At 36.3% G+C, this 19,867-nt stretch overlaps 2 protein-coding genes across 6 annotated transcripts in view; one reads left to right on the forward strand and one right to left on the reverse strand.

Annotated features, from left to right (window-relative positions):
- The window catches only part of LOC111510995 (inter-alpha-trypsin inhibitor heavy chain H4), a 93,029-nt gene extending 81,642 nt beyond the window's left edge, over positions 1-11,387 (reverse strand). For 3 of the 4 annotated variants that reach the window (XM_074185341.1, XM_074185339.1, XM_074185340.1), the window contains exons 1-2: positions 11,222-11,387; positions 9,809-10,057 (exon numbers count right to left, since the gene is read on the reverse strand). In XM_074185341.1, the coding sequence (XP_074041442.1) occupies positions 9,809-10,057; positions 11,222-11,344 (372 nt within the window). In that variant the 5' untranslated portion in view covers positions 11,345-11,387. The remainder of the gene's footprint in view (positions 1-9,808; positions 10,058-11,221) is intronic. The other variant, XM_074185337.1, reaches the window with a different exon arrangement.
- Positions 1-19,867, forward strand: part of LOC111504932 (pyrokinin-1 receptor) — a 443,518-nt gene that overhangs the window by 290,799 nt on the left and 132,852 nt on the right. The window lies entirely within an intron of this gene.

Here is a 19,867-nt window from a genome sequence, read left to right on the forward strand (position 1 = left end):
AGCAAAGTCATTGATATGAGAAGTACGACAGTTCAATGAAATAGAAAGTGCAGGATGATGAACGTCTTTGCTAATAAAAGGTTGATCACATTTCGAGACGATACAATCGTCACAGTAGGTTATAACTAGATCCAGTTTGCGATTATTAATATTCGTTATCGAGTTGTACTATTGAGATTCAGTTGCTTGCATAAAGTTGAGGATGTACTGAAATTTGGTATCATTAAAGTCTATATCATATTTAGGGATATTGAAGTCACCAATTAATAGAAAATTTCCATTAGTTACACAATCAGAGCTCTCCAGAAAATCGAATAATGTTTCATAGCGAATATTGGAGCAACAAGGGGGTATATAAACTACAATAATATTCAAAATAAAGCTGCCAAGTACTAATTTGGAGCCTACAATATCAACTTCAGAGAGTGTGTCTCTTAGATCCAAAAACAAAATTGGTAGCAACTTGTAATTATCTTTGGACGCCAACACGACACCACCACCTTTAGTAATATTATTGGTTACCAAATCTTGATCACATCGGTATACAATATACATTGATGAGATTTCTTGATTGAACACATCGTCTTGACGATTATTCTCTGATAGGCAGACCGTATCCATTTCACCACTGGATGCGGAATTATAAAAGGCGGTTGTTTTTGATTTGAAAGGCTTATATTTTTAGGAGTGATTAATTTTTTGGGTTGTTTTTGTTTTTAATCCTCTAAAGCTGGCCGTCCACCGAGAGCGATGCTGTGCTGTGCTGGGCGGAGCGGAGTTGAGCTGGGTTAAGCGGCGCTGGTTTACCAATGTATTCTTATGAAGTACCGTCCACTAAGCTAGACGGCCTGCGGCAAGACAAGCTGCGACTTGCGGGACTCGCATCACTTCGCTTTGTGTTCGATTGAAGCTGTGCTATTTGAATAATGGAAGAATTTATTGAAATTGTTAGATTAAATCCATGCCTTTAGAAAGTAGATGAGAAAAACTATAAAAATCAAGACTTTCTGGATTATTAAAAAACTAATTTATATTTTGCGTTTATAATAATAAGTAAATGAAGATATATGAGTTAAAATATACTACAAGTCTGGTCTGAATTAAAACAAAAACAAAAAATACATAAACCGGCGAAAGACTTCATATTTTTATTTATTTTGCCTTTTTATTTATAAATACAAAATTGTATTTATACAATTTTATCCTGCCACGGAATCCTGCCTATGTTAGAGTTAAAAAAGTTACAAAAATTGCCTTATAACAAAAGATTCAGTCGTTGCTCTTGATCCTATATGTGCTAATGGCAACCACTGATTGTTAGAGTTGCCTTTTTCCAATAGTTCCTCATTTATATTAGGGCATCTCCCCTCCCTAGTGCCTAAATAATTATGGAGAATACAAGTGGCTTTGATTATGCTATCTATACTTTCTAATTTGCATTCTAATGGACGTTTATAAATTCGAAATCTTGCTGCCAATATACCAAACGTATTTTCTATAACTCGTCTAGCTCTGCTCAGGCGATAATTGAAAACACGATTTTCTTTATTTAAAGAACGTCTTGGAAATGGTCTCATTAGATTTACCATAAGCGGAAATGCTTCATCTCCAACTATTACGAATGGAAAATTATTACCATTATAATTTTCCATAGGACAAGGTTCGGGTAAATGAAATGAATTTGTTTTTAACCTACGTCCAATAGGACTATTGGCAAATATTCCTCCGTCACTAAATCTGCCTGCTGACCCAATGTCGACGGCTATCAATTGATAATTGGCACTTGCTATGGCCATCAATACTACAGAAAAAGTTTTCTTGTAGTTAAAATATGATGAACCAGAATTCGGTGGAGCTTTTATAATCACATGTTTGCCGTCTATAGCACCGACACATTTTGGAAATTGCCATCGCTCTCTAAATTCCAATTCATACGCGTTCCAAGACTTCTCGTCGGGCATTTTCAGGAATGTTGGTTGTAATTGGGACCAGAGCGATGAACAAACTTCGTGAACAATTTTTGGGACAGTTCTTTCTCCTAAACGAAAACTGTATCCAATTGTTCTATATGAATCACCTGTCGCCAGGAATCTAAAAAACATAAGAAAACATTTTTATTACAGTGTATAAAAAAATTTATTAATATTGAGATTTTAAAATTTGCACTGTTTTTTTTTCTTTAGGAAACGAGGCTAAACGTCAATGGAAAAAATTAAGGGATTCATTGAGGGACGCTCTAAAACGACAAAATGATTGTAAAAGTGGAGACGCAGCTCGTATAAAACGATTATGGATATACCAGAAACAAATGGAATTTCTAGTTCCATACATGGCCAACCGAAGCAGATGTTCCAACATAGTTGACACACAAGTAAACGAAAATGTTATAGAAACAGGCCAAGATGATCATCTACAAACCCAAGAGGACCTGTCTCACATTGATTTAGAAGAAAATAAAGATCAAGAAACACCGTTGGAACATAATTATGAATTTGTGGAGCCTGCAAAGAAAAAAAAAATGTCAATGGCAAGACAATGTTGTATCGTTAATGAAACAACAAGTGGAAAAAAGAGAGGCTAGGACTGCTGAGAGAAACAGCCAAAGAAAAGAACTGGAACAAAAATTACAATCCAACGATCCCCTTAAAGAATTTTTTAATAGTATGTATTTAACAACAGCTTCTATGTCTCAACGTTTTCAAATTATGATTAAGAGAAAAATATTTGATGCTGTTAGTGAGGCTGAAATGAATTTATCTCATACTACACATGTGACTAATTTAGGTAGTCATGCCAACAGAGAAAGCACTGCCAATGGTTACCACCATAACTTATTTACACTACAGCCGCCACAACAATCGAACCCTGTTTATAATCAATCTATTTCTACCCCGCTGCCCTCGCCACAATCAACATCTACCCAATCATCAGGCGATGAAACAGTCGCAAGCTATTTTGGAGGATGGAATGTAGGCAACTAAAGTATGAATTTATTATAATTAATTTGGTTGTTGTTTTTGTTATTACAGAAATATTGCAGTTATTTTTATTTCCATATGGTAAAATAAATTTGCGTTGAGAACTAAACAGTGTATATGTAATAAAACAAAATTACCTTAAACATACAGCCAAACGCTCCTCTGTGGTGATACTTTGTCGGTAGTTAGTGTTTAGCTTTATAATTTCAAATCGTATGAATTCATGAATTTCCATAAATTGTGATCTAGAAAGCCTAAAGTAATTTTTAAACTGTTCATCACTTAATATTGGAATCAATTTATGAAACTCGCCAAATTGTTTTCTTTCTACTAAATGGTTTGATATCCAGAATCTATGTTTTCTCTTCTCCGCCATCAGTATAATGAGACTTAATAAATCGCTTCTGTGCTCGTCTTCGGAATCATCTTCCTCAGAACTTGCGTCCAAAAGATACTTTTTGATTTTTAAATTATTAAACATTTTAATGTCAATATTCTGCTAGTAGCTACAACACCGCACGACTAGCATTTGGTGGACGGACTGCTACAGCTTTGAACCAGCACAGCCTAGCATAGCACAGCTCAGCCTCGCACAGCACCGCTTTCGGTGGACGGCCAGCTTAACGTTCTGGTTGTATATATGGAGAGACTATGAAGTATTTAACAATGAGGTTATTTTCTGTTATTTTTTCTTTCATTCAATTGCTGGCGTAGCTTTCTTTGGTGTTGAATTTGGCGAGGTGTCTTATCGAAGGATATAAAAACATTATTAAAGGTATCATTCTTTAATTTTTTGAGTTCCTAATGCATGCCATTACTGAGTCCTCATTCTCTAGGGTTACTTTGATATGTCGGGGAGTGGTTCTATTGGCATCGTATTTTCCTAGACGCATGGGTCGAAGAAAATTGGTGTTTATTTGTGGGTTCACGCTTTTTATGACCTTGGACACAGCGTTTAATTCAGCAATGCCTCGATTTTCCTAAGGTTGGGCGGAGTCTTGTTCGGAAATGCCAAAAATAACAAAGTTGCATTTCCTGGTATTTCTTTCATGGATTTCTTGAACGATGTCTTCAAACACACTTGTTGGAATGGGGGTGGGTGGGGCTTTGGCCATTTTTTTCAATTCTTTCACCTCATCTTGCAAGGATATAATCACTGCTTTCAAAGAATTATTATCGGCGCCAATACTTTCGCAATGAACGCAAGTCCAAGAGAGTGACTTTTTGGCTTTGATTGTGCGAGTTTCAGAGGAAGAAATACCGACGCATTGCATATGCAGCAAGTGAGCTTTAAATGTGGTTCAGCTGCTTTCTGACAATTTTTACAAATATCCATTATCCCACTCAACTGTGACGCCTATGTGGGCTACTGATATTTGATAAATCGAGGTGAAGTGAGGTTACCTTGTATATCACAAGTAGTTTCAGGATGATACGCACTAATTGATAAAAACTAGTCACTGTGTCCACACACTGTAACCCGCCTCTGGTAACTGTAACTCGCCTCTGGTAGGGTACGCTGGTAGGGTGCTCTACCCACTTGTATTAACAGATGCGGCTAATTATTGCAAGCCATTTACAACTTAGTCCCGGTACACTGAATCAATTTTAGATATAATTCAGTTTTCACTAACTCAAAACTTGAAACTAATTTTTATTTTCACAAAGTTATTCACGGTACTTTCACTGTCGTTTTGATGCGAAATTTGAAATTTTTCTTCCGTAAAAAACCAGTTAATATTTAGTTTCTGTCGGGACAACGACGATGCACGTGTAAACTTATTCACAGATGGTCACAGAATCTATTTTGAAGCTATTTTCAAGAATGTGGCCCAATCTCCCTACTCGCCAGGTCTCGTCACGAGTTCTCTCTAAGGTCTCAATCTGCCTACTACTTAGATGAACTGGGGTGTCGATGTGTGATCGGTGGTATTTATATCGACGGAAGGTAGTGGAGTGGAAACTGGGGGCGGGGTTTCGGGTGATTACCATCACCAGACGTCCTGGTGGGGGGTGAGCATCGGCAGGTTTCCGCTGCCTGGATTTCTATTAATGAGGTTGCAGTCAATTTTGAGGATGCCAGGGAATACGAAAAAAACTTTAGGATTGTATCAAGCTTTCGGAAATGTTCATTTCATTCTTCAGAACTTATATCGTGAGTTTAAAAGGGGCTAGTTCCTTCATAGCAATCAAAGCTTATCGGTCATTTTATGCAGACATCTGGTATAATAATATTTAAATGTCAATTAAAATATTGATTGTACAGGACAGCATGGATCAATTATGGAAATTAGTTTTAGGTTAGTCACGAAACTAACATGGAACTATATAGCGTGACTCACGGTCAATGGTAGGTTAGACGTTTTTGGAAAACGCAAAGCATGATTTTTCTGAAAATTTCACCTCTCACATTTTCTTACCTGTTCTATCGACCTGAGATATTTTCAGCATTGCGGCATTGCCACTTCCATCAAAAAATCCTAGCAACTTTATTTTTTTAAATAGAACACCCCATATATTAATACATTTTTGGAATCGCTCTGATATTTTAATACTTTTTTGTCAATAATGTCCTATACCTATCTCTATCTGTTTTCGAGATAAAAAATAAATTGTGCTAAATATGGTCCAAAACATAGCCTCAATTGAAATTAAGTACATCAGTTCTCTCAATTCATGAAAAGTTGATATTTTGATGATAGTTTGGACAAACTCGAAATATTCAAATAACACCAAGAAATCGACTCCATATCATACAGGGCGTGCTGAAATTACTATTATTTCCATTGTGCATAAAAGTAGTAAAAAGTTCATTTTTTCAAATGAAACCCCCTGTATATTACTCGGTAAATTGAAAGATGGTGAAAAATGCCTAAATCGTCAAGTTTTCTCAATAAAGTCTCTTCTTCTAGAAACATTATATTTTTTAGAATTTGGATTTAGGTAGCAGTGGAATTATCAAGCTTATAGCAGTTCGGTTACTTTTATAAGTAATTTACAAAGAGTTATCGACGGTGTTTCGAATCATCTTCCAAAATGAATGCCAATATCGATTATTCAAACGGAGTTCTTATGAAATGATGTATTATACACATTTACAAAGTGATCAAATCATTGTCAGAACGTGTAAAAAATTCAACAAAATGTATCCTGAATTAACACCAATGAACGAGACGAAGTTTGTAAGGTTACAAAATAATTTTCTTAACTATGGCTCCATGTTGAAAGCGCCTTCAACATTACTTCAAATGAGGTCAATGCTGTTAACGTTTTGGCATATTTTTATGAATATCCAGAAGCTTTCATTAGCAGTGCAGAAAAAGATTTAGGTGTATCACATGCTTCAGTACAACGAATTTTGAAAAATCACGGAATGCATCCGTATAAATTTACCAAAGTTCAAGCTTTAAAAGCAGAAGCCTTCGAACGTAGAATGCATTTTTGTGAATCCCTTTTGATTCATACACAGGAAGATCGGGAATTTTTGTCAAAAATAATTTGGAGCGACGAATCAAAATTTACGAGGGATGGTATTTTCAATAGAAGGAATAAACATTTTTGGGCTGATCATAATCCTCATGTTACAAAAGAAATGGGTTTTCAAGAAAAATTTGACCTGAATATTTTCTGTATTCTGAAGAACAATAAAATCAGCTTTTTTATTTATGGAGATACACTGAATGCAGAGAGATATCTCCAAATATTAAGGACGACTTTAACCGATTTCCTTGAAAATTTGCCTTTAGAGGAATATAGAAATTCTTGGTTTCAACTGGACAAAGCGCCAGCTCATTCCACCCAGGAAGTTTCCAGGAAACTTGACGAACTCTTCGAAGATCGTTGGTTTAGGCGTTTAGGGCCGTGGGATTGGCCACCGAGATCACTCGATCTCACGCCACTTGACTTTTTTTATGGGGTGTTTACCAGTGCCTACCAAAGAAGAATTGCGACGGCGAATAGTGCGGAGTATTGAAGATCTGGATCCCCAGGAAATTGAAAAAGCAACCACAAGTCGCGTACAAAAAAAACATTTTAAAGTGTTTAGAATGTAATGGACAACATTTTCAGCATTTATTGTGAAAATCTTACTTTTTACCTAGAAATGACTGATTTTTGGTACAGTTGTTCCCTGGAAACTTTGAGCCATTATTTTGTAAGCTTACAAACTTCCTCTCGTTCATTGGTGTTAATTCAGGATACATTTGGTTGAATTTTCACACGTTCTGACAATGATTTGATCATTTTGTTCATGTGTATAATAAATAATTTCATAAGAACTTCGTTTGCATTCATTTTGGAAGATGATTCGAAACACCGTCGATAACTCTTTTTAAATTACTTATAAAAGTAACCGAACTGCTATAAGCTTGATAATTCCACTGCTACCTAAATCCAAATTCTAAAAAAAAGATAATGTTTCTAGAAGAAGCGACTTTATTGAGAAAACTTGTCGATTTAGGTATAGGGACATGATATATCATCTTGAAGCATTTTCCACCATCTTTCAATTTACCGAGTAATATACAGGGGGTTTCATTTGAAAAAATGAACTTCTGACTACTTTTATGCACAATGGAAATAATAGTAATTTTAGCACGCCCTGTATGATATGGAGTCGATTTCTTGGTGTTATTTGAATATTTCGAGTTTGTCCAAACTATCATCAAAATATCAACTTTTCATGAATTGAGAGAACTGATGTACTTAATTTCAATTGAGGCTATGTTTTGGACCATATTTAACACAATTTATTTTTTATCTCGAAAACAGATAGAGATAGGTATAGGACATTATTGACAGAAAAGTATTAAAATACCAGAGCGATTCCAAAAATGTATCAATATACGGGTGTTCCATTTAAAAAAATAAAGTTGCTAGGACTTTTTGATGGAAGTGGCAACGCCGCAATGCTGAAAATATTTTAGATCGATAGAACAGGTAAGGAAATGTGAAAGGTGGAATTTTCAGAAAAATCATGCTTTGCGTTTTCCTACCTACACACAGTTGGTTGGCAACAAGGGTGATATATATACCTGAAGTGGGGTGGAGAGACCCACACCCCAAATCGGTACAACCAATCAGCTTTACATCCTTCCTGCTGAAAGGACTGGAGAGAATACTGGGAGGACACATCAGGAGGGTGGCATTATATTCATCCCCCTTAACAACCACCAGTATGCTTATCAAACCGGCAAATCGACAAATTCAGCATTGTCCCTTGACAACAAGGAGATTACGATTGCTGTATTTCAAGATATTGAAGGAGCATTTGAAAATGCACTTCCTAAATCTATAGGATCGTCTCTGGCTAAGAGAGGGGCTGCCCTCAAGGTGGGGTACTTTCGTCCCATGTAGTCGCTCCTGATAGATTATCAGCTTGATGCCCTCGATAGAAGGAATGTATATCTGCAAGCTTATGCAGACGACCTTGTCATCTTGTCAAGGTCCGCGTCGGAAAGGGTAGCTTGTAATATCCTCCAATGCACGTTGAACATTGTTCACGGTTGGTGCCTGAGGGAGCAGATATCTGTCAACCCCAGCAAAACTGTGATAATCCCCTTCACCAGCAGGAAAAAATTGGACGGTCTAACGTTACTTTCCCTCAATGGTGAGGTCATTCCATTTGGAACGGAGGTGAAATATCTTGGCATTATCCTTGATGAAAAAGTCATCTGGAACGCTCACTTGGAAAGAGTTTTACACAAAGCCAGACTGTCCCTGTGGACAAGTTGAAAGATTTGTGGTAAAACTTGGGGTTTAAGTCCCAAACAAATCTATTGCATTTATGTGACCAATGATCACTTATGGTGCAATTGCCTGGTGGCCGAAGGCTTTACAGAAAACGGCTCAGGCGAAGCTCTCTAGCTTACAGAGACAGGCTTCTCTGGCCATCAGTGGTGCCATCAGTACCACACCGTCAGCGGCCATGAATATCCTTCTAGAACTACCTCCTCTTCACATTTTTCTGGAGAGAGCGACTGGATGGACTGCATATAGACTTGTGCACATTGCCAATTGCACAATTCAATGTAATGCAGAGTACAACAGATTGTTGGTTAACTCTGGAAGTCACAGCATTCTGGAAATGACCTCTAACTTTATGCATCCAACTGTCAACTACGAACTGCCTTATAAAGTACTGTTCCTGAGTAGAGAGGACTGAATCCTCCTGAAGAAGGAAATATTAAGAGCAGATAGTTTTTGGATCACGGATGGATCAAAAACAACTACCGGTTCTGGTGCAGGTGTTCTCAGTCGCAGACCCAGGACAGAGTTATCTACCTGCCTAGGAACGTATGCGACTGTATTTCAAGCGGAAATTTACGCTATTGAATTGTGTGCGTAGAGATTGGAAGAATCCAACTTTATATACAAGTAATGAAAATATTCTCGGACAGTCAAGCGGCATTAGAAGCTCTTGGCTTCTACCGAACAACGTGTAAATTGGCAGCAAATTGCCAAGAACGACTCTCCTTAACAGATTGTCTCTGGTCTGAATTCCTGGTCATACTGGTCTGGAAGGCAATGAGGCCCTTGCAAAGGAGGTTGTTGCAAACAGCTTCATCGGACCAGAACCTGTCATTGACCTCAAAGACCACTCACCAAACAATCTAATCGGCTTCGTTAAAAAGCTGGATTTGTTTGGTAGAGTATGAATAGGTGTGAGCCACAATAAATCCTTGCGGGTTGGGGTGGAGGGTCGAATAGACCCTCCGATGAGACGTCAAGTCACTCAATGTCAGACGTTTGACAGCAACATGTCTTGTTATCTTAGGATCCTGCGTGAGTGGAAGCTGGCCATCGTGAATTTATTGAAATCGTTAACTCACCTGGTTATAGATATTTTTTGCTTCTTCCTTCTCCTTAACATAGGCTTTATAACTTTTACCACCAATTTCCATCACAAATTCGGAAATGAATGCTTTGTCTGGCAAGACTACGGTGAATGTTGCTTCTTTTGCTTTGGTATCTTCATTTCTCACTTTGCTAGTTACCAGTGTTTTAGCGAAGCGATTTGAAACATTCGACTTTATGTTCATGTCATAAATGATAGGATATGAGGCCACATTACTGGTACTCTGAAACAAAACAAAAAAAACTTGATGCAATTCGAACATCTCTTTGGAAGTGGAATTGTAGATAATGAAGTAAGAAGCCGAAATCTCTTAGCACAGTAAAATGTCTTTTTTTCGAATTTTCCCCACTTTCGAAAGGAAAAATGAGATATTTCTTTCTGTTACTAAGTCAAGATTTCCTCATTCTATCTCTGTTATTGTTTCATCATCATTTAGGAGTTTTTTGTTTGTTGTAATCACATAACTGAATGTAAGTTGAAAAAAATAAAATATAGAAGTTTGGAGGGCCTCATTAAATATTCTTTCCTAGTACTTCTTTCTCGACATTAGTACATTCTGAAAAACACAATGAAGTAATCCCTTCAGTTATGAGGAATTTCATTATCGAAACATTACAAGGCACTGAAAAAAGCCAAAATACGATAACAAACAAAAAACACGATAGTCCCAATTTCGAATTCAAAAAAACTCTTTTTCAACATTGTTTATTAAAATTGTTTTTCAGCGTTGAAATACAGACGAATTTCATTAAACCAAGCAACTAGTTGTTCCAAGGTAGATTCACAAGTTTCTTTTAAGGTATCGAGATTTTTGTGAGATATAAGTAAAGACGTATCATCAGCATAAATTGTAAGTCCTACGTTTGGAAACGATTTCGTTATTTCATTAATGTATAAAATGAAGAGAACCGGGCCTAAGACAGAGCCCTGGGGGACACCCATATCAATTCGAACCTCACGTCACAGAAAATGCCGTATGCGGTCTAGTAGATCGTTAAAATAGTGATTAATAGGAGCTGTAGGTGATTTTTCTCTCCGAAAACCGTGTTGGCTGCTAGTTAAAATGTTGAATTCATTCAAAAAGGGAATGAGTCTTTCTAAGTAACAATCATCGAAAACTTTTGAGAAGCTGCTGGAAATTGTTATAGGTCTATAATTTTCCCAAGTTTTTCCAAAATGCATTTTCGTGAGGCCACATTTCTTGATCGTTAAACAATGAGTATACAATTATACTCACACCTTACTCATATACTATTCAGGAAATAAAGTTATTGAAGGTTCATATACTGCAAATGGTTTCAATATGAAACTAGAATAATGACTTCTCTGCTCCTTTGAAGAAGGTACGGTTTCCTACTGTACCTTTTTTCATTGAAAAATAACTAACCTTTTCGTTTTCTTTTGCCGATTCATCGGAGGCGACCACAAAACTATTATCACTAGGAGCTGCTAAAGCAATAGTGCACAATGAAGCAACAAAGTACAAAAGTTTCATCTTCAAAACGATCATTTCACTAATCGACGTTAACTGAGATACTGAACTTTTAGACAACGACAAATATTATATATTTATGTAGTTTGCTATAATATTTATCTTCAATCGGGGTTATCCCTGAGTTCATATACTGTCTTGATTGTTCGAAGAAAATGTTTTCGTAAATAACATCTGATGATAGGTATTTCCAAGCTTAGTAATAGTAATTGATATGCTAGCAATAAATATTTTATTTCGAAGAATTCGTTAAATTTCTCTTCTATCATTTTCTAGAATTGAGTGCGTCAAAATAGAAAGTCTTTCATTTTGTCGGTCACTGGGCACATTTTTAAGATATAATAATAATAATAATAACAATGTTTATTCACAGATATGATTATATACATTTGATAGAGAATTTAGTTGAAAAAACAAACAATATCACAAAAGTCACAGAAGTGACTTGTGCGTGATAATATAAATATGACAGATAATAACAATATAAATAATAACACATAAATAATAATAATTTAAATATTACATTTTCACAATGACATGTCAAAATATCTCAGTCATAAAATAAATAGTATATTGAAATATCAATCAATCAGTTTTTAATAATCAAATTTGATGGAGAAGGTGTAATTAGATCAAAACTAAAACTTTCACAAATGAATCAACAGTCGAACAGAACCAATGAAACCGGGGTACATAGAAAATATCCTATACAGGGCTTTTCATGATGAGCGTTAATTAGCCGTTTCTGGCAAACTATTCAACGGATCAACCTGAAAATTCCACAGTACGCATAAGTCAATATGACCTACACGCCTAAAATATTTCAGACGAAGCGACGTTGTCGCTTCTACTATAAAGTAGCGGCTTCTTTGATTTTTCAAATGGAACACCCCGTATATAATATCATATTATGATTCATTATCACTTTGTCAACAAATTCATATACTATTTTCCTATACCTATCTTTTACTGTTTAGGAGATATAAATTAATTTCGATATTTTTTTTACCAAACATGAACTTCTATAAATGCTGATAATATTGAACTCTCTTGCACTAAAACGATCAAATTCTTCACTCCGAGTCATATTTTCATTTGCCTCATACAGGGTCTTCAATAAATGCAGATACTTTGATCTCATGAACGGTATGCTAAAACAAATTAAAGATCACGAAACGACCGAAAGACCTAAGTGATAGAATTGAATTTTCTGATTGGATGTATGGGCCGTAACTTGCTATTTAATTTTAAGAAGGGAAATATCCGCTGACTTAGGGAAAAATGCGTCGCGGGAAATGGAACACGGTAGAGTGGGTTGATAGGAGGTCGAGAAGTGTCCGTCGGTGGTTTTGGGTCATGAAAGGTCGAGTTGAGAAAAATTAATTAGAGGAGAATTTTTTTGTGGGGAGATAAATTCGGAAAACTAATAAAGTATTCGAAAGAAAGGGGAAACCGAGAGGTCAATCGCGAGTTATTCGAATAGTGTGATATTCGAGGTACGTTTGGGAGTTTGGGGAAAAACCCGGTCTTACTTTCGTTTCCTTTTTGGTTGCCAGTTGAACCAAGTGAAATTTAGTTTTGGTGTCTTGTGTTAAATTTGGTAAAACATAAAAGGATTCGCCGCTATCTACAGCTAAACGGAGGAAGAGAGCTATTGGTAAGAAAGTTTCAGGGGTTCTTCGTCTGGTGGCTAACCATATACTTTCATTGAAATACTGTGGGTGAACATTTATTTAAATAGCTTATCTCATATAGAGTTGCTCAATAAAGAGCATGTTTATGAATATTCAATCGAATGCCGGTTGAGCATTCTTTTATGATCTGACTAGGTTAATGTGTTGTCGTTTATATCATATTTGTAACTTTTGTATTTCTTATATTTTTTTTACTATACTTATTAACTAACTTTGAATACGGTTTATTTTTGCTGGTAATAATACTGGTAGGAGAAACAGGGGAAAAAGGGGAACGTAGAGTATATTTATATCTCACATAAATAAGGACACTCCCTAGGAAAAGTTCATATGAAAGGTATCAATGGCATACCCCGACAAAGCGCCTGGAAGGACTCAAGTGAAAAAGTTTTCTATTCTAAAACAGTGCCTATTTGATAAGCAGAAGCTAAGCCAAACCTTTGGAGGGTAATCACTTCTGCGGGCATCATCTAAAATAGTTCTCTAGTAAGTATCATTCTCCATTTTTAAATTTCAAATGGTGACAGCGGCTGCTCTAATTTTGAGTTTTGGCTATAGTTTTCCCTATCAAAACTGATGAATATAAAGATCAAGATATTTTCTGTTTTCCTCTATACAGGGTGTAACTGAATAAGTGTAAAACATTCAAGAAGGTGATTCCTCATCGAAAAAAAGATAGGATCTTTCATATAAAGACATTTCATTGGAGCATCCCTTGTTAAGATACAGTCCCTTAAAGGGGGTACATGAAATTTGTATAACAATTTTTTTCACAAGCACTAAAGAAGTTACAATCAACCTGACGGTTTGTACTACCAAAAAGACACTTAACCAGAAATTTATATGGTTTACCCCATGGTTGTGAGGGATGGAAAACGCAACCCCTAAAATTCATTTCCAATGTAACATTTTGTCTTATTATTTGTTTACCATTTAAAAATTCATTTCCGATAGACTGTTTCTTCCAAAACAAAAAACGTCGTCACGTACATCGTCATAAATGCGAAAATACGAAACTAATCTATCTTGTAGGTCGCTATTAGCGATAGTAACAATTGAATTGGTATGATGCTGTCAGTTTGTGAATTTTCGAAATTGAATTAATACTAATTGTGTGTTGTTGTTCTGTTCTTAATTTGTTACTTTAATAATTCACTTGTTATTAAAATGGCTTACACAAATGAAGAAATGGCTGATATGCATTATGTTTACGGTCTGTCGCAGGGAAATGGGTTAGAAGCTTCTAGAAGATATGCTGAAATGTATCCTCAACGGCAGCATCCTTCACTTAGAATATTTGCTCGACTTCATCAACGACTACGAGAATATGGTTCATTCGACAAAAGAACGCAGGATTGTGGTCGCCATTGAGAAGTACGAACACCACAGCTTGAGGAAGCAGTACTTAATTTTATCGAAAAACAACCTACTACCAGTACTAGAAAGATTGCTTTCCAGTTGAATGTTGATCATATGACGGTATTTCGAATTTTGAAGGAACAACTCTTATACCCTTACCATCTGCAACGAGTACCGTTGCAGATGGTAACCGTCTTGTATTTTGCAATTGGATGCTGGAAATGATTAGAAGAAATTGTGACTTTCTGAAGACGATAGAATTCACAGACGAATGTAGTTTTTCACGGGACAAGATTATTAATTTTTATAATTACCACATATGGGCTGATGAAAACCCTCACGCTATTGTCGAAACTAACCATCAAGAACAGTTTTTTCTTAACGTGTGGCTCGGAATTATTGGGGATGATTTAATTGGGCCTCATTTTCTACCTCCTCGATTAAATGGTGAGGCATACGTTCAATTTTTAAGAGAAGTGCATCCAGTACTGCTGGAGGAAGTTCCTTTGGGCGTCAGAAGTGATATGTTTTTTATGCATGATGGGGCTCCCGCCCATTTTAGTTAAGTATTTAACTGAAACATATGCAAATCAGTGGATAGGTCGAGGAGGACCACAGAACTGGCTCGCTTGATTCCCGAATCTCAATCCTCTCGATTTCTCTATTTGGGACCATTTACAGCATTTGGTTTATCGTACTCCTGTTCGCGATGTAAAGGCCTTAAGAAACCGCATCATCGATGCGTGCAGGGTAATCAGAGAGACTACAGGAATATTTGAGCGAATACGTGGCTCAATGCGCCGACGTCTAGACGCATGCGTAATGTCTGAAAGTAGACATATTGAACATTTACTATGATTTCTACATGTTTTGTGTTTTCTTATTAATAAATTAGTTTTGTTCATGTTTCTCTGTAGTTGTTCGTAAACTAATTTCTTGCTGCGAACTGGTTCATTTTGGGCAAAAAACCCTAGAGACTTTTTTGTTTAGGATGAAACAGGCTATCGGAAATAAATTTTTAAATGGTAAACAAAAAATAAGACAAAAAGTTACATTGGAAATAAATTTTAGGGGTTGCGTTTTCCACCCCTTACAACCATGGGGTAAACCAAATAAATTTCTGTCTAAGTGTCTTTTTGGTAGTACAAAACGTCAGGTTAATTTCGATATTGTAACTCTTTCAGTGCTTGTGAAAAAAATTGTTATACAAATTTTATGTACCTCCTTTAAGGGGCTGTATCTTAACAAGGGATGCTCCAATGAAGTTTCTCTACATGAAAGATCCTATCTTGTTTTCGATGAGGAATCACCTCCTTAAATGTTTTACACTTATCCAGTTACACCCTGTATAAGCCTAGCATTGCTACAATGGCGGCTTCGTTTGGGAAATAAATATTCCTACCAGAAAGTATCTTCCGCTTCAAATACAGAGTTCAAACCCATCATAGAGGTTACATCCTGAGATGAAATCTTCCCTACACAGTTAAAGGGTGCAGAACATCTCATCTCGTCCATCCACCCCCGCTCCTCCACAGCGGTCCTCATCTTACTGATGGGCACTTCAGCAAGATTGACATCTGACCTTTTTTTGGTGGAAAGTCAGTCTTAAGGTGCTTTTACTTTCTGATCTGATGTTTTGTTTTATCGTGGCTTTCCTAGCTGAATTTTTGCATGGGGCCCCCCAAAAACCAAACGGAGACTATTGTTTAAAAGAGATCGCGGAAGTGTTTGTTAATAATAATAATAATAACAGGTCTTTATTCATCGTAATAAAAATAAACAGTAGAAAGATATGATGAAACATAATATGATGAATGGGCGAGGTTCAGCTATTATAGCTGCTTTTAAACCTAACCTTTCAAACTATAAAAGAATGCATGGTATCGTAAATAAATAATAAATTATTATAAAATAAAATAACTATAAAATAACACAAAATGATAAAATCGCGATATGGTAAAACAACATCTGGGAAATCGAAACCTATTTGATAAGCATGAGGACAGTATTGTGGTAACTTATTGACTCGTTAACATTAGAGCTTCGAGTCTTTTTTTAAAGTTCTTGAGAGGTAACTGTTTGAAGTCTACAGGTATGGTGTTATACAATTTAGCTGCCATGTATGAGAAACTACGTGTAAAAATAGCCGAATTATGATTGGATATAAACAAGATGTGTTGATTGCGACTCTTATTGTTGAAAGATAGTGAAATGTATCTGTATATACTTACTGGAGCCGCCTGACAGAGACTCTCGATCTCGACATCCATCTCCTCTGTAGAATCAGCGTCAGACTGAAAGTCACAGCATTCTGTGAATGACCTCTGACTTTAAGCCTCCTACTGTCAACTACAAGCTGCCTTATAAAGTACAGTACAGTACAGAGTACAGAGGACTGGATCCTCCGGGAGAAGGAAATATCAAGAGCAGATAGTTGTTGGTTCACAGATGGTTCAAAAACACCTTCCAGTTCTGGTGCAGGTGTTTTCAGTCGCAGACCCAGGATAGAGATATCAACCTGCCTAGGAACCTATGCGACTGTATTTCAAGCGGAAATTTACGCTATTGAATTGGGTGCGGAGAGATTGAAAGAATCCAACCTCATACACAAGTCAATGAAAATATTCTTGGACAGTCAAGCGGCGTTGGAAGCTCCTGGCTCCTACCGAGCAACGTCTAAATTGGTGGCAAATTGCCAAATACGACTCTCCTTGATAGGAAGACTCAACAGATTGTCTCTGGTCTGGATTCCTGGCCATACTGGCCAGGAGATAATGAGGCTGCTGACTCCTTTGCAGAGGAGGGTGCTGCAAGCAGCCTTATCGGATCGGAACTTGTCATTGGCGTCGCTTCAGGCTTTGCCAAACAAAGATTGAACACCTGGATGGAGAGAAGACTTATGGACTTCTGGCCGAATCTTTCAGCATTGGCTCATTCCAAGGCGTTTATTCACCCTTCGTAGCTTGATACCAAACAGTTGTTGGACTACAGTAGCTATGAAGAACGATGTCTGATAGGCCTTCTTACAGGTCACTGTCAATTGAATTATCATATGCAGATACTTGGACTGTCGGAAGACAGTGTGTGTCGCCTCTGTTTGGAAAACGATGAAACAGCAGAGCACATAGATAAAACTAAATTTATAACTTTCACTTCAACAAGAAAAGATCAACCTGACGAAAACTTCATTGAGATTCACAAATTTACGTGTACAGAAAACCAAAACTGTGGATGTTCCCGAATATATAAAACAAATTCTATCAGATATTTAGGTGTCATTGTAACCTCAATACTTGAAGTTGCGATTACAATTACAAAACCTCTAAGTCCCTCTGACCCATAGATGGCGAAAGATAATTGATAATGTTTGTTCACTATTGTTTAATTTAAACAAGCTGTCAATTATTCACCTACACTCACTCCGAATTCAATTTGATATAATAATCAAAAAAACAGTAAAAATAATTTCCTTTTCGACACGTCTTGACATGAATTTTTATAAATAATCGTGAAACGGTACCTCTCGCGCCCTCCATCAGCGAACAGAGAAACATTGTCTTACGAGCCCTATGATGACAACTGTTTCACAGATCGCGACTAATAATCTAAGTTGATAAATCTTATTTTCTGAAATTGGGTCAACAGAACCACTAATAAGCTAACCTAAATGGTACAACGAAAACAATCTGAAGGATTATGGAACTAAACTACAACTGGACGGTCAGCTAACAGGTGGGTACAATAATATAGTTATTTTCAATTAGAAGGAAAATTATTTCCGTAAGAGTTAGTTATTTAGGCTTGGTAAGACATGTATTTTGAAGTGTTATTTACTTTCAGGTATCCACATCGAAAACCGAGGACAATCTAGCTCAAATTATGTCAACTGCTCCCTGTATCCTTACAACCTCAAATTTATCCTATAACGAAAGGCTATACGAAACGAAAGAATATATTCCAAACAAATAAGGGGCTCACCTAATTTTTGACATTCATCCAGTGGCGCGGAAAATCATGATGTCCGGGGGATATGTCCAATAATGTTGTAATTGTTGAATGTAAAACGTTTATTTTATATGAATACGGAATAATATATTTTTTTCCTCATGAAGTTGATTTCATTATCAATATTTTGAACTATATATTTTTAAGTAGATAATTATCCCGTTACATCATGATCGACCAATTTCTACGCTGGAATGATCACATAGATCACATAGTGAAAAAACTCCACAAACTGATTCGGAAATTTTACCAACTAAGAAGTATCCTGAGTAGAGATGTCATACTGACGGTGTACGGTGCCTTGGTGGAGTCGATGATTAGATACTGCATCTTAGTATGGGGTGGCTTATTCAAAACATCACTACATAATCTTGATGTTATACAAAATACAATGATCAAAATCGCATTGAAAAAGGATAGGAGATATTCTACAGAGTTACTTTATGAACAAAGTGGTTTGTTCAAAGTCAGAAAATTATACGCTCATCAATGTTATTGCATTTCACATAAATATAATACGCGAATGACCTCCAACCAAGCAATTACCATACCACGCTGTAGATTGAGTCATAACCAGAAATTTGTGACATATTTTGGCCCGAAATTATACAATAAGCTACCACTCCATTTGAAGAATATTAATAATTATCATGAATTGAAGAAGGAACTGAAAGTTTTCATCAGAATTCATTATGATCAATTGCAGGATATCTTTGAAAATGTTTAAGCTAAATTACCTGCTCTCTCTTTCTCTCTTCTTATTTCCTCACTATACCCATCATTCACCAACTACGGTTTTCAACCTAGTGAGGTGGATAGTACTATGTAACCAAACGACCTATTTTAGTTTTTTTCTTTTTTTGTATTTATTTTATTGTACATTATATAACACACCTTATATCAGTCTGTAGCCACGACACAAGCCTAGCTTAGGTGGCTACAGAATGTGTAATATATGGTTATATGATAAGACATTTGAATTGTAAATCGTAATTGAATTGAATTGTAAATCGCACGGAAAACAAATCATGTAACTGAATAATTGATTGACATGAAAATTGAATAAATTACTTACTTACTTACTTACATACTTTGTTCTTGCCCCGCTGGGGGCCGAATCAGGTTTTTGGAGTTCGGCAGAGCCGTACTTTTACCATCTGACGTGAAAGAACACTCACCGTACAAACTAATCGGCTTCGTTGAGAAGCTGGGTTTATTTCGTCGAGTATGAATAGGTTTGAGCCACAATAAACCCTTGCGTGTTACGGTGGGGGTCGAATAGACCCACTCATTTTGGACCTAACCAAACCAGAAAATTCTCATGTTTTTGTTCTCTTGTTTCCAGAAGTTGAATACTTTATGAATATTCTGAAAGATAGTAATTATTTACTATTTACTTATCAATTGGAATAATTTGAAAAATAAAAATTTTTGAATAGTGTTGATGTATGTAAATTTTCCGTTACCAATATAGACTGTATTT

The sequence above is a fragment of the Leptinotarsa decemlineata genome, unplaced genomic scaffold (genome assembly GCF_025532065.1).
Source record: "Leptinotarsa decemlineata unplaced genomic scaffold, Ldec_3_MD MMD2_tig00026374_RagTag_RagTag, whole genome shotgun sequence".
Lineage (NCBI taxonomy): Eukaryota > Metazoa > Arthropoda > Insecta > Coleoptera > Chrysomelidae > Leptinotarsa > Leptinotarsa decemlineata.